The following is a 26,699-nucleotide window of genomic DNA, read 5'->3' as shown; positions in this document are numbered from 1 at the left end:
CAATGCCACACTCAATCTTTGCAGCTCATGCTCATTGGTGGGCAGACGGAAACCGCCTTGCTGTCTAGGTCACCGCCCCAGGCCCTCAAGAGTCTTTCCCAAAGCCTGAAAGATGGATCCTCAGGGTGACACCGAGGTCCTCGGCACAGCCATGGCTGTCTACCTCCCCAGAGGTCTTGATGACGTCTATGAACGTAGAGATTCCCCAGGGTCCCCAGGCTTGGCAAGGAGCTGCTTTGGGGCATGCCCACTTTGCCAGCACCCTAACAGCTTCACATCCGCATGTCAAGTCTCAGGTCCAGAAGGGCTTGGGGATGACGGGGCTGGGCACTGGAAGGGACAGGTTATTTAAGGTCCCTGGACAGTCGTCATGTCTGTTGCGTGGAAGCCTTCTTTCCACGGTTACCAGGTTCTTTCTGTCTAAGTGACAGACAGCCTATCAGATCATTTAACTGGTGACCATAAGTCATCTCTTTTCTGCCTCTTCCTCCTGGCTCTAGGCCACAAGGGCAGGCAGAGAAGGTAGGCCCTTGGGAGCAGTGGGCAGAAGGGACAATGGGCAGCCGGCCCCCCGCAGGCCTCTCTTCCTCAAGTCGGGTGGGTCCTGCTTGCCTGGCCTGCTCTGCCCCATCAGACATTCCCGTGAGCTCCGAGCACAAACACAAACACCGGACGCGCCTGGCTGGCTTGTCGACTTTTTCCAGTCGGCCCTGGGAAAATTGGGGGAAGCTATTAACCAAACTCTGAGGCCCGATGGAACAATGGGAGCTCTAAGTTTAGCTGTGAACTCAGCCAGGGTGCAGGTTTCACAGACTGGGGCTTACCCAAGGCGGGAAGCTCGGGGAAGAACAATGCTCTAAGCAGGGTTAAGATTCGCTGGTGGCAAGGGAGGCATAAGGGCTAAGTCCTGCGGCCCACAGACCTCTTGTGATGCCGACAGGACAGGACACTTAGAGGACTTTCCCTTGGACTGTGCCCTTGGGAGGTGGGGGAGCATGTGGCCCGGGGGCACAGGCAGGGACATTCGCAGGCTGGAGGGGTCTATACTCCACTTCCTGAATGCGGGGCGTTCCAAGCTTCCATGGGGCTGCTTGCGAATGTCTGGCTTCCTCTGTGTTCCCTCTGCTCCTCTCCTTTCTGCTCAGTCTTGTCCCTGCCTCTTTCCACATCGACTGTCCTTTATCTGGTCCTTCCACTGAAGCAAGCTAACGTATCACCCAGCCCAGGAACACCAGCCCCAGGGTTTCCTTATGTCTGGCACTGTGGTCCTCTTGGCATCCTGAATCAGGTGTATTCCTAGGGCTTGGGGCTCTCGCAAGCATGGGGCTCCAAGCATGGGCAAGAGGCCCCTAGACAAACCCCGAGGGCTTCTCTCTGAGAACTGCCCCTCCCCTATGTTCTCCAGCTCCACAGAGATCCACAGGATCTGCAAAAAGTCCCCTCTGCTTCCTGGGAACCAGAAACCTGAGGCCCAGAGCTTGTTCTTGTGGGGTCTAAGGACACCCATCTCGGATGCCCACTGTGGTTGTTACCTGGGGGTGGAACAGTAGTGGGGACGGCCGCAGGTACTTCTCTTTCAGGACGCCCACAGGGTCTGTCACCTTCCGCTTTTCTACCCTGCTGGACAGCAACACAGAGGGTTACATACCCCACCCCGCCAAGCCACTTGGTCCTCCATAACGTGCCTGTGCCGCGCTGATCATGAGGTTGCCGTGGAGGTGGCCACAGGGCAGCCCAGATAACCCCTACATGAATTCCAGTGGGCCTTGAGGGCAGTGGGGACAAGGTGCAGCTGCCCACTGCCCAGAGTCCCCCAGCACCCCAGTTGTCCTAGGTCCACCCACTCACTGGTTCCTTCACACTCTCCCCATCTTCTCTGAGCTCCCCTGAATCCTCTCAGAGTGTTCACAGAACGTTGTGTGCTGCAGTATAGAGTTCTCTGAAGGTTCCATGTGCACCAGCCTCCCGTCCACTGACTGGTCATACCTGTGTGGTGGGGCTGCCCTCGGGGTCTCCAGCACACCCACAAGTTACTCCGCATTACTCTAGGGGCTTGCTGCCGACCCCTCAACTAGTCTGTCCCTGCTGGTCACTGGCACAGTGTCCTTCACCTCTTTGTCCTGAGAATTGTGAAGGGCAGATTCCTGTCCTGGAGAAGTTACCAGAGACTCCCTACAGCAGCCAGGCAGACTGTACCTGAAAACCCTCAAAGGGTGCTGAAGATTGCCATTCTAGAATCTTCCTCAAGCGTCAGTGACAGCTTGTTAAACATTAAATCTCCATGGTTTGGGGCACATGATGGCCAGGTCCTTTCTTTTGTCCCCGCAATCCCCAGCAAAAGCTGCACCCCTATCTCAGGCATTGGTGGTGTAGAAATCCCTGAGGTGTTTTGTTCAAACCCGCAGACCCTCCTTCCCCGCAAAGACACCAGCACGAGCTGTTCCTAAGTTGCTCACTTGCATCCCACCTGAGGCCTGACCTGGCCTCACTTTGCCCCTTCTACCAGCTGGAGCCTTCACTTCCTTGCCTTCCAGGGAACGGCAGTAAGGGAGAAAGGCTCTGCAGCTCTAGGTCCCCAGAGGAGACAGTGAGGAAATCAAGAACTAGGCTGGTTCAAAGAAGGGCTTTGGGAAGGGGTAGAAATAAATACCAAGACACTTGGCAAGAGTTGTCTAAGGCCTGCCTGCTGCAGGGAGGGGTCTCTCACGACAGGCACTCAGCCTTTCAGCCATCTAGGGATGGTGACGCTGGCAGAGAAAGGGACCCAAGCGGCAGGCGGAGGGCCTTGATGATGAGCCTAGCAGTCTCTTGTGCCTTCACCTAGTGGGGATTCTGAAAACACATGTTTGTCCCCCACTCGGGACCCGTTTTGCAGAGGACCTGCACAGTGGAAAAACACTGCTGTTGCTTCCCCCGAGCTCATCCGTCTGCAGAGGCTTGTCCTGTCCCGCCGGTGGCCACAACCTTAGGTCCGAAGGACCAGCACTCAGCCTAGCTTCCTGACGTTACGAGAAGAGACCACATGAGGATATAAAGGGAGACTCTGGGCTCCTGTGGTCAGTTCCCATGATTCTCTCCTCTCAGACTGACCATGGACTTCTTACAGCTTACAGAAAATATATGAGGCTCTAATCAGTTTGGTAGGTGGGGTGGGCAGGGGCAGCAGGAAAGGCCGGGAGGGGGTTCACACAAAGTTCCCCCAGCCATGGGGTTTAGCCAGAGCCTCTGTCTCTAAGTACCTGCTATGTTCTGCATGAGCCCATGGGGCAGTTGGTGCCTCTTGCTTCCTGCCTTAGTAAAGTTCTGACTAGTACTTCCTCCTCTCTTTCCTCTCTGGAGCCTCAGCACTTCCTCATGCGAGCTGTGGGAGGCACATTTTCTAAGAAACACCTGATGGATATCTTTCTTGTTTCCTGGGATTATGAAGCCAGGATCTGCCAGAAAACAGAAGCATGGCCGGGCGGGGAAGGTGCAGCCCGGGGCCTGGTAAATAGCTACCTGTGGACCTCGGTGGCCATGCCCCCAGGGTAGCAGCTGTCCAGTGTGCTTCCCTTGGGATTTCCCCATAGCTTTATCACCTGCTTGCCTCTCTTAGAGCTGTGGGCCCATCCCCAGTCCTCATGCCATGGCCAGCCCGAGGAGACAATAGGCACATAGGCCTGTTCCCCGAATATCTCTGGATGCATGCTCACACATGTGCACAGACATGCCTGACAAAGCAGGGTCAGTGCCAAATGCATGACCCTCTTCCTAGAATCACCCACTTCTTACTCTCTGTGACTCCCTCAACTGGCAAAGTCGGTGACATATGCTGGCAGGGCTAGGGATCCAAACATGGGGCCTGGCCCTGTTCTGCAAGCCCACCTGCTTCTTTGGGTGGCTCAATGCCTTTTTCATAAGTCAGGGAGTGGATCCAAACTTGCCCTTCATTGGAACCAGACAGGCAAGAATTCTGCCCTACCAGGACCAGCAACCTCCTTGGTTTGCTCTGGGCCACCAGAGGCCCCCTAATATGGCTCTAGGGCAGTGTGGGGCCACAGGGCAGTCTCAGGAGAGCGGAGCTGCAGAGAGACGGAGCAAGGTCTCAGAGGTAGAGGAGGGTGCACTGACCCTCGCGGGAAGTGGAGATTAGTTCCTGGAAAGACAGCTGATGGGGGATGGGTCTAACAGAGAGGCTCGAGGTAGATTAGATGTCTACCCCTGAGGGAGCATGGGGCACTCATGGACTAAGGCACCTCCCTGATGCCAACGAATGCACGAGTTAGGAGGCTGAGAGAAAAACAGTGATAAACAGAGTCCCCGCCTGACTCCATGGATGTGGACCCCTGGGGAGAGAGAGTGAGGGCAGGCCATGTTAATACCTGTAGATGGGATCCATGAAGAAGGGCGAGGGCTTGGCATAGTGCAGGGATGGCTGCTGGGGCAGCTGTGCTGGGCAGACCTTAGCCAGCCCCTCGCCAACCCCTGGCTTCCGTTCACCGTAGACATGGTTCTTCCGCGGTTCACGGCTGCCTCCGTTCTGGCTTGCCCGGGCCCTGCTGCCGATGCTCAAGTCTAGAGGCTGCTCCTCACCAGATGAGGGGACCAGGGGGACCTTAGGTGTGAGCAGGGCAGGCTTGGCCTCTTTTGGTTTGGTGGTGAGGTCGAAGGGGCACTCTGCGCTGGGGCCACCCACCTTGAGGGCATCCCTGGGTGACTTTGGCTCAGCCTTGACCAGCAAGTTATGGGCGAGGGCTCGGTCCGTGAAGGGATAGAGGGAGTGGGGGAAGTTGGGCAGAAACTGGAAGGGGAACACAGAGTGGTAGGGTAGGGAGCCCAGTTTCTTCTCCTGCATGCTCATGAAGCCAGGCCCGAAGTACTTCTCAGCAATGGACGCAATGGCTTTGATGGAGTCGCCGGCGGCTCCCGAGGCCGTCAGCAGTTGCTCCTCGGGTGGCGGGAAGAAGGAGTGTTGGGAGTAGAAGGCCGGCACCTCGGCCACACTGTTCATGGCCCCAGGGGGCACTGATCCACCCCCAAACTCAGGTTTGCTTTCAGATGACTTGGCCTTGTCCTTGCCCTTGTCTCGGTCACTGTCCACGTCACTGTCCAGGTCTGAGCCTGTGCCTGTGGTGGTGTCCAGGTCTGTCCCCGTCGTGGTGTTGATGTCCTCAAAGTCGCTGCCATCCGACATGTCAGGGCTCCTGGCTTTGACCTTCTCGACATACGCATCTTCCAACCGGCCGTCGAATTTCTCCTCTGGCCCCGTGGCCGCTGTGGCACCCTGGCTGCTGTTGCTGACCGCAGAGACAAGGGGCAGGGCTGGGTTTCCCAGCGGGCTGGGGAGCTTGGCGTCCTGCGCATGGTTCAGGGGGCTCTTGAGCAGTGGCGTGGGAGGTAGCAGAGGCGGTCGTGGATACAAGGATGGAGGAAAGATGCCTGGGAACCCTGGCGTGAGGGTGGGGAAGGCCGGAGGGGCAGCTGAGAAGGGTAGGCTCCCAGGGTGAGGTCTGGAGGGGAAGTACTCACTGAAGCCTAGACCCCCATGGTTGAGGGTGGGGGAGGGTTTCGTCTTGTCCATCATGGGGCTGGGGGTCAAGGGCAGGCCTGGGGTGAAGATGCCGCCCGGCGTGTAATGGTTCTTGCCCTCACAGAAGCGCCGGTGCTTGTTGAGGGAGGAGGTAGTGCTGAACATTTGCCCACAGTCCTTGCACTTGATCTGAGTTCGGCAGTCGGCATGCATCCGCTTGTGCCGGCACAGGTTGGAGAACTGCGTGTAGGACTTGTGGCAGACCTCACCTAAAATACCCACAGGAGGCAAATACAGATGCGGTGTGAGATCACCACGACTCCCAGGTACAGATGCAGGCTGGAGGGTGGCAAAGATCACCGTGCCTTTTCCCTGGGGTCCTGGCCCAGGGGACCATGGTGTCTTAGCTGTCTGTGGTGAGAAGCATGGCATCTTTATTGATGCCTGATTCTCACCCTGAAGTATAGTAATTCCTGCCCTGTGCTCTTTGGAAGCCACTGGGAAGACTGCGGTCCAGGTTGGGTGAGGGTAGAGCAAGGACACACAACACCTAGTCTCATTGGACTAGGAGGTAGCTAGCTCAGAACGTCCACATGACCTGTCTCAAGGCGGTGACCTTGGTTGGCTGATTCTACAAGGGAGCAGCCCCCTTTTCCTAGTCTAAAATGCCACTTGCTTTCTGTTCCCATCTCTGTCCCAGTTCCTGCCACCAGCATCTCAGGAGGGGATGCCCCAGCAGTTCTCAGAAGGCTCTGTCTGTGACTTTCAGACTAAAGGGCTGGGCTCATGCTTTCAAACTTGGAAAGCATCCTAGCCAGGAACTCCCCGTTTGGGGGTCCAGCAGGGTCTGCTCTAGCTGACAGGTCTCTTACAGGACAGGGTAACACCAGCTGGACCTCAGTCTAGCCTAGAGGCTCAGAAGACCACAGAACTACCTTCCTGAGGCCTGGGAACTGGAGCATTCACCGGTCTTTCTCCTTTTCTACCACAAAAAGTAGGTATATGTGTGTATGGTACACATCCCTCCACACACTCAAAGCCCTAAAATCATCTCTCTCCTCCCACTGACAGGGACACGCACACACACACACACGCACACACACACGCACAACATACGCGTGCACACACTGTGTGTATGTTGCACATCCCTCCACACACTTAAACCCTTATAATCTTCTCTCTCTTTCCACTGACAGGGACACGCACACACACACATGCACATGTACAAACACATGCGCACACACACACACACCCTGTGACTCTCCCCACAGGACAGTCTGCTTTCCGCAGCATGGTGGAAACAGTGATTGCAGTCTGTCTCTTGCTCTCTCTCTACAAATCCTGAGCTGCCACTTTAGCTGAGATGTCTTTTCTCTGAGACTATCTCACATTTTAATCTCAACATCTATTTATATTAGCTGCCCCGCCTTTCTGGTCATCATGGCAGGACATTTTTCTGGCTGAAAGGAGTCAAACTTTGCTTCATTTAATCAAATCTTCCCTTTTTGGGATACTGTTCTGGGAGAGGTACCATGTTTAGATGGTCTATAAATAGCCTCACCTCATTCCTGGTCTCCCACAGGGAACCACAAGGCAGATCCCAAGCTCAGGTTACCTAGACAGACTAGACAAGCAGCACCCTTGTTGTGTTCCTGAGTCCCCAAGGGATCCTGGTGGTACCTAGATATAACCTCCTTCCATCATCATAAGCAAGCCTCCTCTCACTCAGGGACCTCCTGGGACAGAGGGACCCTTGGTTCCTACCTGTTACTACAACCGGGGAAGAGGACTCTGTGGTAGATGGGTTGCAGACACCTGGGCAGTCCCAGCAAGGGCAGGTTCTAGACATTGAGAATGGCTGCCAGGCAGTCAGAGCCACCCAATGAAGGTGGCAGCTTCCAGAATGGGTTGAGTGCTGACTGCTACATTGTATTGGGTAGGAGAAGCAGAGCTGATGAATCTGGGACATGTGTGTAGATGCACACAAGCACAGGCATGAATGCATGCATACACGTGTACACACACACACTCACTCACACCCGGGGAGGGGTAATAGTGCCAACTTACTAGCCATACTGTACACTCTTACACATGCACACAACTCCTTCGAAGATTCCCTTTTGAAAAGTATCCTGAGAATGTTTCTGTGACCCAGACACTTTTCCCTCTTCTTCCCTCCTTTCGCTTTGCCCTCCCCCAAAATACACATCTGAGCTCCCTGATAAGAAAGATGCCATCCCGGTCTCTGTACTCAGTGAGGTGAGGATTTGGGGGCTTCTAGACATTGGTTGTACACCCAGGTTTCACTTGGCAGGCAGACATAGAGTTTGCTTATATGTAGCCGGTGCCTGGTTACTGGGGATTCTTCTCCAAGTAACAGATCCTTCCTTGGAAGCGCCACATTACTAGACTCCCCTGGGTTTCTGTTTTCCTCCCAAGCTTCCTCCACCCTCCAGCACACACCATGGTCTGTAGGATGCACATGGTGATATGTCACACTTATCACACTTATCTCGCACAGGTGTGTCATTCCGATTGCATTGGCACGCTCACAAGGCCTGCCTGTCCACTTCTGGGCATTTCTTTTTAGTTGACTATCCTTGGCCAAAGCAAGGGTTTAGAGATGGGCCAGACCAAAGACAAAGGGAGAAAGGGTCACAGATGCAAGGAGAGCCTTAGGAAACACCATGCTCAGGACACGCCATCTAGGGATGGTCACATTCAGACCCTTCCCTAGGAGACATGGTACTCAGAATATGTCATCGGGGACAGTCATACTCAGAGGTCCAGCTGGGGCTCTGCTAGGGTGGGAACACAGGGAGGAAGGGCAACTGGCCCCTTCTCCAGAAATCTTCATCATTAGAGTCACCTTTGCCTACTATGCCCCTCCAGCTACCGCAAGGAAATCTGGAGGTGTGGGAAGATATGGGATGTCGGAAAGGGAGAAGGGTGTGTTGTTAAACTTGGAGGAGGCCAGTCAACAAGGCAATGGCGTGGTGTCACATGCCTTGTACCCAACTAGGACCAGCTATAAAGGTTTCTGGGTAGAGGGGGGTCCTCAGCGGGGGCCTGGCGGGGGCAGGCTGGGCAACTCACATATGAATGGCTTCACCGTGCTGTGGATGTGTTTGTGCTGTTTGAGGCCGGAGGATGTGGCAAAGGTCTTGCCGCAGTCAGGGCAGGCGTGAGCCCGGGCACCAACGTGCTGTGAGCGGATGTGACGCTGGAGGTTGCTGGGATCCGTGAACACCTAGGGAAATAGATGCCGTTGGTGCATGCATGCCACCATTAACCTAGGGGTCTGAAGTAGGGGTCTGAAGGCTGGGCCCTGACGCTCTCCCTTGTCGCCCCTGCGCTGAGATGGCTGATATAGGTCTCACGTGGCAGTGATTACTAGAGAACCTTAGTGGGATGCAGAACATTTTCTGGCCTCGATTTCCCTGCCACTGGCCTCAGAATGCTCTGACTCTGAGGCTCCAAAAATACTCAAGTGTTTTCTAGAGAACTAGCCTGGGTGGTCTTGGGTCTGGGGGCTTCACCCCTGTCACCCTCAGCATTGCTCATCAGCAGGGGGCACAGGGCTGCCCCCGAGAAGAGTCAGCTCTGGTCTTGGCTCTGTTTTTTGCAGGGCTGTTTGATGACATTATCTTTGAGACTTTCTACCCTTCTCAGTAGTGAGCAAGGACATAAATGACCTCAGGGCATCTGATGCACTACACCACATCTCTCAGCCTCTCAGGAGTTTTCCACAGTGGGGTGCAGGGAGAGCCTACAGGCAGCTACAGGCGAGTGTGTGCTCTACGGGGTGGAGGGAGAGCCTACAGGCGAGGGCGTGCTCTACGGGGTGGTGCCCGTACCTTGACGCAGTTTTCACATTCAAAACGCTTGCCACTGTCGTGAGACATCTGGTGGCGGATGAGGTTGGACTTCCAGTTGAAGGCCTTGGGACACTGGTCGCATTTGTACTCACGCTCCTCCGTGTGGACAATCATGTGTTGCTCCAAGCTGTGTACAGAGGATGGGGGATCACTCTAGGGTCCATTTGTCTGGAAGAGGAGGTCCCCTACCCCATATGGCTTGCTCTCCTGTGTGTGGCCCCTGGGAGGCCCCATCATGCTGCAGGGGAACCAGAGTGCATGCAGGCAGCAGGTCCATACTCTTCCTCTTTTGGGGATCACTGGGAATAAGGGCAGAAAGCCTACTCATCTTAGAGGAAGAAGTCAGTGCCTGAGCCACCTTGACTCAAAGCTGCCCTATTCCCCAGCCAGCCAGGGGCAGGGTGGAAGCCTAGGCGATCCTTGTCAGATGATCCCAACATTAGGGCTAAGTTTGTGTCTGATGCTGGAACTCTAATTCCAGCATCCAGGAGGCTGAGGCAGGAAACTTTTGAGGTCAATGCCAGCCTGTACCACACAGCTAGCCCATATCTTGAAGGATAAAACAAACAAAACAAAACAAACAAACTAAGCTTGAACCTAAAGGAAGGTTCAGGGTACCAACGCTGCCATTAAGTCCCAGAGTAAGACGGAGGCCATGAAATTTAAAGTCATCCCTTGCTGACTGACCAAATACCAATCAAGGAGTGGTGGGCAGTGGTGGAGTGGGTCATGGATGAGCTGTACCACTGCGGTGAGAACAGCTGCTTGAGGGGGCCGGCTCCTCTTGGCTGCACTAGCAACCCCTAATCCCCTCCTCCCTGGGGACTCTGCCTCTCCTGTCCCCAGGATGACCGTTAATCTTCATGAGCAAAGCAGTAATATATCACGGCCCGTTAATTACGGGGCCCAGCCATCCGTTTAGAGCAGAAACGCCTGCTCCTCTAGCTCCCAGAGATTGTATCTTTTCCCTGTTGTTAATTGTGATTTATGTGTTTATGTAAAGAAAACACGGACCCTCCTCTCAGCCCTGTTCTCTGCGAGGCGCTCAGGCGGGATTTGCCCACACGCTTTTTCTCAGTCATCTGCTCAGGGTGGAGGGTCTGCTGTCCCCAGGGAGTCCGTGATGGGACTGGTGGCAAAGCCCTAGTAATCATAGAGCCCGTTAGCAGCCTGATGGGGTTTTGCTCTGACTTTGCAAGGTTCCTGAGCAAACTCTTCAAAGGCAGGGCCTCTGAGGCTGGAAAAGTTCTCAGACTCCTCCACACCTCCTAGCACTGGGTCCAGAGGTCCCCGCTTCCCCTACCCAGAACCCAGGATGTTCTTTTGTCCCAGGGGTTTATATAGGTACCCAAGGCCTCCTGTGCCTGGGTCCTCACACTGGTCCGGGCAGATTGGGCCTGCTCCAGCTGTCTGGGTCTGGCTGTCACTCAGCTGGGCTTGAAGCTCTCTTTGCCCATGCCTCTGGAGTCCCTCTCTGGCAGGTAGGTGGCTGTCATCTGAGGGGGGCATTCTCATGAATGGGAGTCCTGTATGATCCTTTCATGGGTCCATTGAAAGGGGCCGTGTATGTCTGCAGAGCAAGGTTGCTCTACATCCCTTCTACAGCGGGTGCTGCACCCTGAACCTCCCAGTTTGGGGCCTTATTGCAAAAGTATCACTGGGGCCAGGGAGTGGCAAGACCACGCTGGTCTGTGCTCTCTCTATTTTTCAGGCTGTGTGTGGGCAATGGTGCCAGTGGCCTACAGACCAGGCCCATTAGGTCCTTCTGCTGGTTCCAGGCCCTTTACGGTGAGAAAATACCTGCAGCTTCCATCCAGCCACGTGCACACGTGCACCCACTCTGTTCCCAGTGCAGTGAGGTAGCAGGTAGGAGGCCTGGTCTCCTAGCCCTAATGTCCAAGACTGACAGGGAGGTGGGCTGGAGACCAAGGGACCGCCAGCTGGAGGGAGTGGGAGGCGGGGCGGGGCGCACCTGTATTTGTTGGGGAACATCCGCTCACAGTCCTTGCACTCGTGGGCTTGCCCATCGCTGCCCCCGCCGAGGCCCTCAGGTTTGAGGTCCTCCCCAAGACCCTCGTAGAGTGGGGCCCCCGCAGAGCTGCAGGCATACTTCTTGTGGCGCCTCAGATCCAGCTTGCACCGGAAGAGCTCATCACAGTCCTCACAGCGGAAGGTGGGGTCCTCTGCAAGACAAAGGGCGGGGAGGTGAGTGGGCCCTGGATCCGCAGGGGACCATTGCCCCAGGGCTTCCAGCCACCCTGGCTGCTCCTACCCAGCTTCCTTCCAGCCCTTGTCCTGGCTGCCCAGGGGTGCAGAGGTCACAGGACAGACCAGGCCATGCTGGAGGACCTCATCTGGCACCGTGGAAACATTGAGCAGTTTCAGGCTCCTCCCTGCATCCCTAGCGGTCACTGTGGATCCAAGGAGGCCCTGCCTCTGAGTGGAGAAGGAAGCCAGGCCAAGTGCTTTGTTTATGAATTAGGAGAAAAAAGAAGGCAGAACTCCATCGCATATAATAAATTATTGTCGTCAAGGTCAAACAAATTAAAGGGGGGGCAGCTATTATTAAGTTTATGAGGCAGCATCCCGAGCACAGTGCCAAACCAAACAATTAGCCCGGAGCTGTAACTGGGGCGGGGTCTCTGCGCCCCGCCCCGCCTTCCTGCTGCTGTAACTCCTTCAGCTTTCACCCAGGCCCGGAGAGAGAACACCTGCTCGCAGATCTTGTACAAAGAGGGCTTATGTGCACACGTGGGCATGAACATGTGCAGTCTGTGTGCGCTCTGAAGTTGCATGTGGATACGTATGCTAATGCAACTGTGTCTGTGTGAGTGTCCCATCCTATCAGTACTCATGTTTGCAAAGCCACGTGTGGATGCGTCTGCACCCAGACTTTGGTGAATGGGCATATGCACATATGTGTACCTATGTGTAAGTATGGGTACATGATTATGTTCATAGCTACATGTGTGATGTGTTAGCATATTTTCACATTTGAATACACATGTATTTATGTATGTCCGCATAAATGAGCATGGAGGTATTCATGAAGATCTTCATGTGACTTTGTATGTATTTTTGTGAGTTACGTGTGCATGAGTGTATGTGTTCTATACGTCTGTGGACATGGATGATTGTGTAAGGTATTTGTGTATACGTGTGTGGATTTGTGTCATTGTGTTCACGGTTGTGAATAAGTGTGTACGTGTTTGCATGTAAATGGTCACCTGATAGGGGTTTGCATTTGTATACTAATGTATCTGTGTCTATGAATGCTGCATGTGAGGGGTATGTGTGCACGTGTAAATGTGTAGGGAGGTGTATTGGTATCCAGCAGTAAGCTGGGAGTTAGATCAGGGCAGAGGCAGTGTTGCTCCTGGCCCCAGCTCTCACCAGAGAGACTACCATAGCCACAGACTGTTTCTGAGCCTACAGGAGATGGTTAGCATCTCCATGCCCTGAACAGCATGGAGTCCTAAGCAGGGACCCTCTCCTGCTGCCCAGAAGCTTTCCTGAGTGGAAGTGTAGGGGTGATGATATTCAAGTATCTGTCCTGAGCTGTACCTGGTACTCCTAACAGTGGGTACCCAGAATTCAAGGTGGGACTCTGCAGGGCTGGGTATCAGATGCACAGCCGAGCCCATGCAATGATGCCCACTATGACCCCAGCGCACTCAGCTAGTCATATCCGAGAAAAGGGAAGTGCCTGGGTGTCAGGGAATGGACATGTGCCTGACTGGCAGGCACTACTGATTTCCGGAGTCCAGACATCCTGGCCCCACTGGCTTACCTCAGCGACACAGCAAGCCTCTTTTGGGAGGAAAATGAGACCATGGAAGGAAGGTGCTGTGGGTCCTTTGGGTCAGTGGAGTTCTTTCCTATATGTAGACCTGCTGTGCTGTGGTGTGCTGTGCTGTGCTGTGCTGTGTGTGCTGGCAGTGCTGTGCTAAGGAACAAGGATTGTATTCTTGCCTTGGCTTGGAGGTCTCCACCCATAACATCTCCAGGGAAGGCCCTGAATTCCCCCTCACGGGCCAGAGTGGGACCACATGACTCACAGGATAGGGTGCGGAGGAGGCAGGCACAGGTGATTCCCACAAAGAGTAACTACCTTCCATGTCTAAAAAAGGAATTAACTACAATTCAAAGAGGGGCTCTTCTTGGAGCAGTGAGTTGTGAATATCGTGAATGCCCACGTGGAGACTCGCTGGGCACTCTTTGGGGCAAGCAGCATGCCGAGACCCTCCACCCAAGGGGATGCCCTGCATTCCTCCTCTGTCACTGATCAGCTGTGATGGGCACTGTTCACTATTTGGGCATGAGATGCAGGGTACAGGTCCCTGACGTCTCACAGAGGATTGAGGCCGACAGTCAGACACTATTAGCATTTGGAGGTATTCCCGTTACCCTTCACACCAACTCTGGTTTTCAGAGTCAAAACCCCACCAGGAGGGATCCTGTGTCTGGGCACACTAGGTACATGCTACCACAGAGTCCCCTGTGGTTCTACAGAGCTGCTTGTGGGGGCTGGAAGGGGATGGATATATGCAGATCACAGAAAGTCAGGAATAAAAAATGCTCACTTTTATCACGCTCGTTCTAGACTGAAAAAGGAAAAGTCCTGTAGTTCAAGAGGAACATGACATCACTGGTCACACCACTGGCTGGCCAAAACTTCTAGTTCTGATTTGAAATTTGGGTTTAAAATGATTTTATTTTTAAATTAAATTAAAAATTTTTTAAGGCAGGGTCTCATTCTGTAGCTCAGAATTCTCTATGTAGATATACTGGCCTTGAACTCACAGAAATCCACCTGCCTTGCCCCCAAGAGGGCTGAATTAAAGTCATGTGCCACTGCACCAGGCCTTGGGCTTAAAATCTTAAATGTAGGGATTTAATGAGAAATTCAGCTTGCTTCTTACTGAGAAGTCACCTGGAGGGATGGGAATGACCTTGGTGGCAGCATTACCCTTCTCCTCTGCCCTATGTGTCTTCTGGACTTCTCTTGTCTCTGCAGAAGGACAGAGTTTGGGATGGGACATGCCTCTGCCCCGGTGAGTGGGCTGGAAGAGCCTCTTAGATTCTTCTGGGCAGGGAGGGCCGGCCTTGGGCACACACCTGGGGCACACCGCACACCACTTTTATTTTCCCAGAACACATAATTCCATCTAAGGAAGTGTTGAAAGGGCAGGTTATACTGGTATTATGTCTATTACAGCCCATCACGGCCTGGGTCTCTCCTGTGCACACCACACCATGGGCCGCTTCGTGGAGAGCCGAAGTGGATTGCCAGGGGCTTTCCAAATGAAGAGAGTGTTTGAATGCAAACGATTTCTTTTCTCCACGGAGCAAGTGCTTCTCGGGAAAGAGAAAAAGAGAAGTCTTTCTCCTCCATCCACTAATCAAAGCATTATAAAATCACCTGACTAAGGAGTGGACCAGACCATCCGTCCTTCTGGCCATCTCTGAGGATGCTGAGTTGGCAAATCCATGCAGGGCTCCAACTCTGTAGCTGATGTATCCGTGCAGGGGAACCATGCCGATCCCTACCCAAACCAAGGGTTCCATTTCCTCCTCATCACAACGGCCCCCACCAGACCTCCAGACCCCTCCCCCACAAAAGCGCAAGAGAGAGACTGGAAAGACACTCTATCTAAATGTGGTGGGGGTCTTGGGCTGGGGTAGATCAACCTTCCACCAAATTATACTGCAGCAACACCTGCCTGTCAACCCCGCACCTCCCTTGTCTAGCTCAAGTTCCATCATCAACTTTCTCGGCTGAACAGGAATGTTAGAGCAAAATAAATCCCTGCTTAATGGCTTTGAGACTGAGGGGTTCACAATTACACGGCACCCGCATCCTAATCTACAACGCCGGCTCAAAAGCGCTCAAGAGTCTACTCCAAATTCCTGTGGCGATAAGGGGCTGGCTGCATTTAGCCCGGGCTGGGATAAAAGATTTTTTTTTTATGATAATTATCTGAGTGAGGGACGCGTTTGCATTTTCCTTCTGTGCAATTCTGAGTTTAACTAGGGTGTGTGTTGGGGGGCAGCTGCTGGGGTGGCGAAGGAGTGATCTTGACAGCAGAGGTTAGGAAAGTCAAATATTTGATGTCAGACTATTATGTGCGGAACGTAATTAGCTCACAAATGTTTGATCAGTTATTAGGAAAATGTAGAGTGGGTTATTTAATATCGGGGTGGGAGGTGTGTGTGGAGAACAAGAATCAAGGCTTTTAAAAATCTTTTTGGAAGAAAGACATTTCACCACACGAATGGAACTGCGTGGGTGAGGATTCTCCTCTCAGTTCAGAAGATTCATCCGGCTTAAGATTCACAGGTCCATTCAACAGTCATTTTAAGGAAAAGACCCCCCTCCCCCGCCTCTTGTTGTACAGGTCTTGGCAATTCATTTTTTTTTTTTTTTGCTTTCCCAATGGCTTAATTAAAACCAAAATTTAGACGAGGGAGACAGAGGACCTTGTCTGGTAAAATGGTTCTTCTTCCCCAATTTCTTGTCTGACAACTTAGAACTATGTATTGCTGCAGAAAAAAATAATGAGGCACTCTGGTCACTGGCAGGCTTGTAGGGTCAATAGAGAAACTGAGGCAGAGTTCCACAGGTGTGGTCACAGAGACTTCTGCTAAATCCAGTGGGGGATCATTGAGAAATCCTTGTGTTTCCTGAGAGAGTCCAAGGCACTGGCCTCACAGAGAAGGGAATGGATTTATCCTAGATTCTAGAAACATTTAGGGAACATTTCTTTTTCTGTTCACTGGTAGCTCAGTCTTAAAAAAGAAGAAAGACATGAGGGCTGGGAAGATAACCAGAAACATGTCTGCTGCGTAGCACAGGCCCTGAGTTGGTCTCCACGACACGTTGGTATGGTATGGTAGTCGTCGTCAATAATCCCAGCTTGCTGGCCATCCAGTCCTTGGCTAACTACCGCAAGCTCCAGGCTAGCAAGAGATCTCGTCTTGAAAACAAGGTAGACAGCACCAGATGAATGACAGCCAAGGTTGACCTCTGGCCTCTACATGCATGCCCACACATATGCACTTCCCCTGTACGCACAGGAAAACACAAGAAATGCCTCCTATGCCCCACAAGAAATTAGACACAAACCCTTGAGTTCCCTGGTCATCAATGACCATGGAGGGCCAACAGACTCACTCTTCGTTGCCGACATAGTCTCCCTGAAAGCAGCTGTGCCAGGATCCCGAGTAGACAGACATAGACTCAAGGGGATATAAACCGTGGGTTGGAACACGCAGAGTGTGTGAAACTGGCTTCCTCTCTAGTTCACCTCAGAGGTGCAAGAGGGAGAACCTGCGGACTCATCCTAACGGATGGGTACCTATTTGCATCAGGAGCTTAAGGACTCATTCTATTGTGGCTCCATTGTCGCCCCCAGCTTGCTTGCACCCCATGCTTCTCCCCTGTGTTTCTCCAGGGCTTTTAATTATTGGTGGATATCACTTTTAGAGGCAGCCTGGCTGCTCTCCCCTTCTATGCGGGCTGGAGTCATTCACAAAGAAGAGCTCTGGGTTCTGCCTGGCCTCCCAAGTACCAACTAGTTTGGGGTCATTTACTACAAAAAGCTGGTAAGAGGAATACGCTTGAAACATCACCCAGAGGTTGCGGAGATGTCTCAGTGGATAAAAGACTTGCCACACAAGTTTAAAGACCAGAGTTCAAATCCCCAGAGCCCATGTAAAACCCAGGTAGAGGTGACTGTCTCTTGCAATCCCAGTGCTCAGGAAGTTGAGACAGTGGTCCCCAGGCCAAGCTGGTTAGCTAGACTAGCCAAACTTGGAAGTTTTGGTTTCCACAAGAGACCCTGTCTCAGGAAAGTGGTGAGCGAGCAGGGAAAACACCCAAGAACAACCATACGCCTCTATGTGCATGAGTACACATGAGATCACATACCCATACACATATACCCACACACGTACACATACACGTATGCACATATGTATATAAACATACACACATTTTATATATATATATATATATACACACAAAAATTCATTTTCTTGGTCACCAACACTATATAGATATAATTCACCATAATACCAATTGTCTTACATTGCCTCATGTCCCTCTTACATTCAGGATGTGTTTTGAGGACCCAATGAAAGGGAGGGGTCTCTAGTCTCAGGGGTAAGGGACTGGTAGCCTGTTGTGCTGGTTGGTTTTATATTATTATTATTATTATTATTATTATTATTATTATTATTATTATTATTATTATTATTATTATAGAACAGAGTTGTCTGGGAAGCGCAAACCTCAATTGAGAAAATGCCTCCATCAGACTGGCCCCCAGGCAAGACTGTAGAGCATTTTTTAAGTTAATGATTGATGTGGGAGGGTCCAGCCCACCATGGGTGGTACTACCCCTGAGCAGGTGGTCTGGGTTGTATAAGAAAGCAGGATAAACAAGCCATGGGGAGCAAGGCAGTAAACAGTACTCCTCCACGGCCTCTGCTCCCAGGGTCCCGCCTTCAGTTTCTGCCTCTGCTCCTATCAGCGATAGTGACTTGGGATATACATGCCAAATCAGACCTTCCTTCCCCATATTGCTCTTGGTCATGGCCTTTATCACACTGAGAGAGACCTGAGTCATACACCTGGGGTCTGCAGAAGCTCAGCCAGGGCATTGGCTGGCAAGACCTGCTGGCAGGCAGGGGCGGCACACCACTCATGTCCTCCCAGGTGGGTGGGGGTTCAGGGCCACAGCTCAGCAGGCTCTTACCATCCAGGCTGGGTGCCACGACACCCAAGGAGTAGGCACCTTCCTTCACATGCACCAGCAGCTCTTCTCCAGGCTCAATGTCCTTGATGACTTTATAATAAATCTAGGAGAGAGAGATTAAACACAGAAAGTGAACACTGAAGCGGTGTGTTCTCACGGCAGAGGCACCCACGGACCACGGAGCTTCCCCTGTAGAGGTACCCACCAATCACGGAGCTTCCCCCGCAGAGGTACCCACTGACTACGGAGCTTCCCTCGCAGAGGCACCCATGGACAATGGAGCTTCCCCATAGAGGTATCCATGGACCACAAAGCTTCTCCTGAAGAGGTACCCACAGACTACGGAGCTTCCCCACAGAGGCACCCACAGACTACAGAGCTTCCCCCGCAGAGGTACCCACCGACCACGAAGCTTCTTCTGCAGAAGCACCCAAGGACCAGCTTCCCACCACCGCAGGGCTACCAGAGAGGGGGCTTGACTGAGGGGGCCACTTGACCCAATTTTTATTTTTTTAAAAAAACATGTTTATTTTATGTGTATGAGTGTTTTTCCAGCATGTGTATATATACCACACGTATGCAGTGCCTGAGTAAGCCAGAAGAGGGAATTGGATCCCTTAGAACTGGAATTATGGTTGCCATGTGGGGGCTGAGAAGCCTCCAGAACAGTGATTCTCAACCTGTGGATGGAAACCCCTTTGGGGGTCGAAGGACCCTTTCACAGGGGTCATGTATCAGTTATTTACATTATGATTCATAACAGTAGGAAGTGACGGTTATGAAGTAGCAACAAAAATGTTATGGTTGGGGTCACCACAACATGAGGAACTGTATTAAAGGATCAGGGCATGAGGAAGGTTGAGAACCAATGATCTAGAAGAACAGCAAGTAATCGTAACTGCTGAGCCGACTCCCCAGCCCCCAAACTGCTTATTTTTTTAAATTTAAACAAATTTTATTATATTTACTAATTTTTGTGTCTACTGGGGGCGGGGCAACATGTGGATCTCAGGACCACTAATGGGATCAGTTCTTTCCCCCACCATGTGGGTCTTGAGGGTTTAACTCAGGTCAGGCTTAGGGGAGGTGCCTGCTGAGCCGTCTCACTGGCCAGATCCGACCGTGAAGAAGGTCTTTCCCCAGAACTTCTGCAGTATATGAGAAAGGAGAGGAACAGAGTCCATTTTAATTTGTCTCATTTTGCTCTGATAGAAAGGACAGGCGAGAGCCCGAGAGTTGGCTCAGTGGTTGTGAAGGACCTGGGTTTGCTTCCCACATGGAGGCTTGCCACTTCCTCGGGTGCCAGGGGTACGCTAGCAAACGTCCCAGATTACAGGGACTTCGTTCGGGAGACTAAGCGGTCAGCAGAGTACTGCAGGTGACTTTGGGGTGTGTGTGTATCTTCCCTGACTTTGCTCAGACTCTGTCTCAAAGACTCCAGAGGCCCAACCTCTCCCAGTGCAGGGCCTGGGCCTCCCAGGAACACAGTGACTCAGTATCTCTTATCTGGAAGCGTCAGACACGTGGCTTCATCTCTCTTGGGGTAATCACTTCCTACCGCAGCAGTGGTCTGCATGGGGCTCTCTTCTGATGTTAGGACTGTCTAGGGTGGAAGAAATACCCCAGAGACACCGGCTGCTCTGGGGAGGCCTGGCACAGGCCCATCCAGCTGCCCTAGGCTAGCCTCCTGCATTGTTGGAGCGGGACAGGGCAGGAGGAAGGGCAGAAGAAAAAACATTTTAAGAGAAGACAAACTTGCTTAAGCCCAGAGGGAGTGATTCTCCTGGCCATAAACAGTAGAAAACATTTCTGTTGCCACTCACTGGTCCTGGCAGAGGTTTGCCCTATAGATACTGAAGGGAGCCTGGCGTGCCCGCTGGCCTGCCAGGAATACAGCCCTATCTAGGGCTAAAGGCAGCTAGCTCCAGAGTGACACCTGGGAGTCACTAAAGAACCCAGAAGAGCCGCACTGGGTCTGCAGTGCCCATTGGCTGTCACGAATACCAGACAGCGGAAGTGCACAGTCAGGAACCTGCAGGCATACCCAGCAATCTTATCTGTGAGACAGTCCTTCACAGATCAGCCCATAGTAGTAACTTAATAGGGCGTTATTCCCAGGGAGGTTGATAATACAAAGGGGTTTTAAAATGGAGACTAGAAATGGGATCAAACAGACTTCTCGAATAAAACCAATGGCTTCTAAGATCCACACAGCAGCTGACCAGCCTCTTTTCTTGAAGGTCAGACTCAAGCCGCCTTGCTTTAGAAGAGGATCCGCCCATAGTTGCTCCAGCGTGAGGAGCTGAGGCCACCCAGGCACCCCCTGAGCTGGAGGGGAGGGTGTGTGTCAAGCTGTTAATAAGCTTACTTGTGTTTCCCTCTGACAACAGAGCACATACAGACACATACAGCAAGTACATGCTTCATGCCCATGGCTCAGTGACAGTGTGGTAGGTGACCTGGTATTGGGCACAAGAGCTGAGGGGGGGGGGGACTGAGAGCTTGCTAGCCAACAACCGGCTTTGCCCCCTGCTGCAATCACCCAGATTGCACGAGGCCATGGCTGCCCTGCCAGCAGTGTGTCCTCATACCAGCTGGCTGCTGGGAACCTAGTCTGAGAAGTGGGTAGAGGGGAGAGCACCCTTCTTTTTCACCCGCAACTTTTTCAGGCTGCCAGCCTTTCTTGCCTGCACCCCATATCACACACTGGTTAGGTTGACTGACCTCCAAGGTTCCTCTATACACAGCTACCTCCTTTCTCTCTGAGCTAAAGGAACCTGGAGCCTTGCCACCCGATTCTGGTTCAAAAGGCTACAGGGTCATCAACTTTTCTCCTGGTTCCTTTGAAGGTAGCTGGTCCTCCTGGGACCCACTCCTATCCACCCCCAACCCATTTTTGGGGACACTGGGCCTCCTGACTCCTATTTTAGCTCGAGGGCTTCCCAGCCTCCCTTCCCCACATCCCCTCTGAGGGTTGGGGCATTCCAGGGACTCCACACCCTCCCACACCTTTGTTCCTTGGCTCACCGGGCCTCCAGGGACCTCTACTCCGGTTCGGTAGACAGGAGCCTTCTGGGGCCCTCCCACCAGCATGGACACCGCAACTCGAGCCACAGTAGGGCCACAGGGATCCCTTTCTTATCTTCACAGAAGGGCCACTAGGGCCCCTGTCAGGGACATGTGGGGACAACAAGGCGGCAAGCTGGGCAACTATGGCCAGTAGGACTTTGAGCCCCGGACGTAATTAATCAATCCCTATTAGTGCTAATTGCACATGGGCCGGGGTGGGGCCCATGTGCCCCAACTTGCCTCCACCTGGAGAGCCAAGGAAATGAACAGGAATCTTCACAGACGTTCCTGAAGTCTTGGCTACCTTAGGCAGCCACAGGGGCACATACAGAAGCCAGCCCATGCTTTTATGACCTGTCGCAAGTGGCACAGCCCTTATCAGCCAGCCATTCTGAGAAAGTCAGTTCCTGGTCTGTGGAACTGGGTGACTTCCCTTAACAAAGGCCAACTTCGGTTGGAGCTGACGCTGTTGGTTGGGGTGCTAGGTTGAGGGGGGACAGGATAGGGTATCTCATGTTTAAGCATTGCTGGCCACTGTATGCTCCCGGCCCCTTCTGTGCCTTGCCTATAATAAGCTATAACCGTAGTCCCTTAAGATTCTTGCCAACTGGTTTACTGCATCCATTTGGAGTATGCCGGTCCCTGACCTTTAGCCTCACAAGACAGGCTGCGAACAAGAAGTCTAGGAAATCCAGGAGTACGACACCCCCCAGACCTCAATGGTGTCTTGGGGTTTGGGTGGGTGACTACAGGAAGAAGTTGATTGCCTTCTTTTGAAACCATACTGCCACACGTTTTAGGTACGTGAGTCCTGGGGTCCTGCCGCCTCAGATCTAGTGGCTATTCCTTGTCTGAGAACTTGGTGGCAACAGCTTCTTCCCAACAGCTGGAATGACAAGCCCAACAAATGGCTTCTGTTGGTGGCGCTCTGAAATAAGGACACAATCAGGCAGAGCCTGAAGCTGAGCCCCCGTTTCTTCCTCTCCGCTCCCCTCATCCGGCAGCGGCAGCTCAGTCTGGGCCAACACCACTGCCTGTAACTACGCTTCCATCAAACCCAAACTGTTTTCTTTTCCCTCTGTCACGTTCCAGACACAAAGAGGTGGCTCCACGTCGTAGAGAGAACTAGGAACCTTCTCGCCGAAAGGTAGCACCTGCTTGGGGATCAGGTTCAAGCCTAAAAACCCTTCACACAAATGGACATCCAGAAGGCAGTTTACAATGGCTGCCAGACTCAGATCCTTAGGGCCCTTGGCTTGTACTGATGACACTGTTTAGTGATTATGAGCAAAGGCAAAGCCCCACAGTGCCCAGGCCTGCTTAGGCTGAGCATCCTAGCACTGAAATAAAAGAAAAATCTCTTGCAGGAAGGAAATGTGGCGAACATGGGCTTAAACTCAATGGACATGCAGGTGGCTCCATCAGTGTCCCTGCATCTGTGTGCTCCTTGTTCCCCACACCCGGCTGGAACAATTTCATCTGTGCCTAAGCCTCTATAATTTTGTTACTGTATGCTCTGCCACTAAACAATTTTTAAAAATCCTTATGCATTTATCTCTTCCTCAGTTGCACAGTTTGGATAAGGATCATAAAAGTATCAAGCATTAGCCCCTAGTTAAATAATGCCCATTACATGACTCCCAATGAGGGACTGCATTTAAGTAATGGAAGATAAATTCTGACAAGCAGTTGTGCTGGGGCCATCACCAAGCTGAAAGCTGAACTTAAGCTTAACTGCTCTCCAAAATTAAAACAAATTTGATATATATTTTTTAAGAATAAAAGAATTCTAAATTGTGTGCATGTGTGTGTGTGTGTGTGTGTGTGTGTATGTGTGTGTGTGTGCGCACATGTGTGTGTGGTCTAAGAACATCTTGCAGAAGTTTGTTGCTTCCTTCCACTATGTAGGTTCCAGGTACTGAACTCAGGCCATCAAATGAGGTGGCCCATGCCTATACCTGCTGATACATCTCAGTCTACAGCGGCATTTCGAAAGTGTTTTGCTCATGGGTTAAAAAAGGCTCAACAAATTCTCTAATCACACCTTGTTTGTTTTCAAAGAGAAAGTTGTGTTTAGTCCTTTGGAGCCACCATTTCAAAGGACCACAACAAAAAATATATGATTCTTTGGTTGAAAATCTCAAGGGGTCAGGAAAGGTCAGGGGCTCAGAGCCTGAGGACCCTGTTCAAACTATCAACCCTAGCGCATCACACATTTTGGAAGGAAAGAGGCTCCGGGCAGGGAGCAGTTGACTGTTAGCCTCGGCCAGGCAGCACCGGTTTTTCTGTGAAGAAGCAGGGTTGGCCCTGTGACCGCTTGGATGCACAGCTTCTGACCAGGTTTTTCTATTTAAACACCGTGTTCAATGCCTTCAAGAGGGGCTGCTCTCCTGCTGTGGGCAGACCCGTCCTTTGAGCTTCCTTGGCATAGGCTGAGCAGGGCACCGTGGCTCTTCTGCCCTGCCATGAGAAACTGGGGTGATCTACAGACAGCCCAAGCTGGGGTGGTTTTTGCAGATGAAAGGAGCTGAACGAAGCCAGAGCAGCACGGCTCTCCCAGGGCTGCTGTCCTCCACCCTCAGCCCGCTGACCAGTAAGCCCTCCTCTGCCCACAGACCCACCCTACCCAGCAATGCGTGAAAAGAGAGAATGGCCCTTCTGTGGACAGATCCCTGCCCACCCCCTGCTTCTTCCTGTGGGCACAGTGTTTCAAAGCTTTTCTTCTCCTTCTTAGCATTAAAACAAATTCAGTAACAGACCCTGCTTGTGTCTCCTAAATGTTTGAAACCAACTCATTTGCTCATAATTGCAGGGGGGAAAAACACCCAGAGGTGACCTGGATATTTTGAATTTTCCAAAGAGAGAGGTCTTGGAAGGGGTTGACAGGGTGGGGCAGGGGTCCTCAGGTATCCAAAGTGAACTGAGATGCTGTGGGTGCACGTTTGCCCCTAGGCTCACGTTCAGATGGAAGAGAAATGACTGCTCCTGACTGCTTGGCATCTGGCAATGCTCTAGGTCTGTGGCTTCACTACCCCCAACCAAATACCAGGGCAAAGCCCTGGTCCCCCACTTCTGCAGTAGGTATGCTGTTCTTACCAGATGCGCCACCCCAAAGACTTTGTTTTTCAAAAACAGGAAAAGTATTGGTCTTTGGGGGCCAGGTGTACCCTTGGCCCAAGGCCATCTGTGGCCTCTATGATGTATACAGAAGGAAAACCTCAGGTCTATCTCAGTCTCTTCTGCTGCCTGCCTCCCCTTCTCAGACTCATAAGGAAGATTCCCAGGTGGACAGGAGGGATGGGACCAGTGCCTTCCCATGAGCGTGGGTTCCCCTGGAAAGAGGACTCAGAGCTACAGAATGCCAGGAGGGCCTCTCATAGTTCAGACGGGAAATTAGGTACCAGGTCAATGACTTTCTTTTGTGTGTGTCGCTAGGCGGGGTGGGATCTGAGATAGACAAGGGGCATGGAGCCCGGCTAGTGCTCCTGGAGAAGTGGCTATTTGCTTTATATCCTCCACAGTCAGGGCACCAGGAGGCTGGAGGGAAGTTTCGGTAAAGATGGATGGGAATTGAGTCCCTTGAAGTCTTGAACTACATTTCCAGCTCCAGAAGGCTGCAGGGATCAGTAAGAAGATAACCTTTGTCTTCTGGCCTGAAGTGGGTCTGAACACCCAGACGAAGCTGGGGTGAGGGCTCTCGGCATCTGGGATCTGAACAGAACCAGGAGGTGGGCTGCTGTGGCTCCCAGAGCCTGTGTGGGTCACAGCTCCAGCAGTAGCCAGCGGGGACAGGTGCAGCCCCGTGATGGCGACGGAGGTGTCCCTTCTTCAGTCTTCTATGTGCAGATAATACGGGGGTCTCTCCCAAAGACACAGGACACCGGAAATATAGGCTTCTGAGTTAACTCAAGCCCAGGTCCTGACCATTACAAACACAGATCTTGGGATCCTGGGTTCCTGTTCTTCATGTTGACCCATGTCTTCAGTTTAGAGACGCCTCTCCTCCATAGGTGGACAGCTGACCTCTTCTGGTGGCTGTAGCTCCCAGAACTTTCTCTTAAGATACTGAGACCTTCTCCTGTTCTTCTATCTCTTTTGGATACTGGAACTGTAATCCTGCATCTTGAACCTTGAATTGGCAAGGCCTATGCTTTTCTGACTTGGCGTATTTTTCTCATTGGATAGGACAGCATCATTTCTGCAATGCAGATGCTTCCTCATGGGCTGTGCTGTCCTGGGAGTGCTGTGTACATGCATGTGTATATTGCAATGATTGCCACAGCAAATCCATTTCATATATGCCCACAGTATATGTGATTATACATATAACTGTATGTTTAGGTATGCACATGCACCCATGTTTGCACATATGTATTGTGTATGTGCCCATAGCTGTGTGGTGTTCCTAATTGCCTAAAAGTTTTCATAGACACTCAGGGAAGGGAGAAAATAATCTGAGACACAGGACCGATAATTTTCAGTGTTTCCTTCTCAAACAGAAGCCTGTCCTCAGGAATCTTTTTTACTAGTATCTCCAGGAAGTTTTATTTGGCTGAAGAGAGGGTCAAAGTGCTACTCTACAGGGACAATTGTCTTCACAGGATGGCCAGGAAATGGAAGTGACTACATAGAGGCTGTGGCCAGCTATGAAAAAGAGAAGGAGAGAGGGAGGGAAAGGGAGGAAAAGAGAGGCGTGTGTGTGTGTGTGTGTGTACATATCTCTGCTTGGGGGAGAATAACAACTACTTTGCCTTTCAGAAAGTCATTTCATTTAACTGGTGAATATTTGGGGTGAGTCTGTGGGTTCCAGTGGGGAGGGGGCTTATTCTCCACAGAGGGGGCTCAGTGTGAAGTTTGGGGGTGGGAACTGCCCCAGGATTGGGGGATGATTTTGGCTCTGGACTTTCTCAAAGGTGGCATTTGCCTAAATCTCCAATTCCTTCTAAACACGGGGCTATTTATCATTATATGCACAGGATTAGGCCAGGAAGAATTCACCCTACAAGACCACGTAGAAGAGAGACAGCCAGCAGGTAAAAAGGCACAGGTAAGGAGGCACAGGTAAGGAGGCACAGGTAAGGAGGCACAGGTAAGTCTGACCTGGCATTAGTCAAGCAATGCAGTCAAGGGTGTGGGCACAGAGCACACGGCAGAGCACAGGGTACAAAGAAAATTACATGGAGAAAAGGGAACAGGGCATAGGGAAGGATACAAGACCCTGGACACATGGCAGAGGGCACATAGCACAGGACAAAGGACATAGGACACAGAGCAAGGCACAAGGCACAGGGCAGGGTGCAGGACACAGGGCAGAGGACACAGAGCAGAGTTCAGGGCACAGGGAAGAGCATAAGACACAGGGCAGGGCACAGGACACAGGACACAGGGCAGGGCACAGGACACAGGACACAGGGTAGGGCACAGGGCAGGGCACAGGGCGGAGCACATAGGGCAGAGTGCAGGGCACAGGGCGGAGCACATAGG

At 52.1% G+C, this 26,699-nt stretch overlaps 1 protein-coding gene across 9 annotated transcripts in view; it reads right to left on the bottom strand.

Annotated features, from left to right (window-relative positions):
- Prdm16 (PR/SET domain 16) overlaps positions 1 to 26,699 on the bottom strand; it is a 316,131-nt gene that overhangs the window by 20,451 nt on the left and 268,981 nt on the right. For 6 of the 9 annotated variants that reach the window (XM_087906796.1, XM_087906788.1, XM_087906789.1 and 3 more), the window contains exons 5-10: positions 18,147 to 18,249; positions 11,360 to 11,570; positions 9,367 to 9,514; positions 8,606 to 8,759; positions 4,362 to 5,778; positions 1,533 to 1,620 (exon numbers count right to left, since the gene is read on the bottom strand). In XM_087906796.1, the coding sequence (XP_087762922.1) occupies positions 1,533 to 1,620; positions 4,362 to 5,778; positions 8,606 to 8,759; positions 9,367 to 9,514; positions 11,360 to 11,570; positions 18,147 to 18,249 (2,121 nt within the window). The remainder of the gene's footprint in view (positions 1 to 1,532; positions 1,621 to 4,361; positions 5,779 to 8,605; positions 8,760 to 9,366; positions 9,515 to 11,359; positions 11,571 to 18,146; positions 18,250 to 26,699) is intronic. The other 3 variants (XM_087906791.1, XM_087906793.1, XM_087906794.1) reach the window with 1 other exon arrangement.

This window comes from Myodes glareolus, chromosome 6 (genome assembly GCF_982192425.1).
Source record: "Myodes glareolus chromosome 6, mMyoGla1.1, whole genome shotgun sequence".
Taxonomy (NCBI): Eukaryota; Metazoa; Chordata; class Mammalia; order Rodentia; family Cricetidae; genus Myodes; species Myodes glareolus.
Note: the sequence above shows the minus strand (reverse complement) of the source record. Positions and strands in the feature narration are given on the sequence as shown.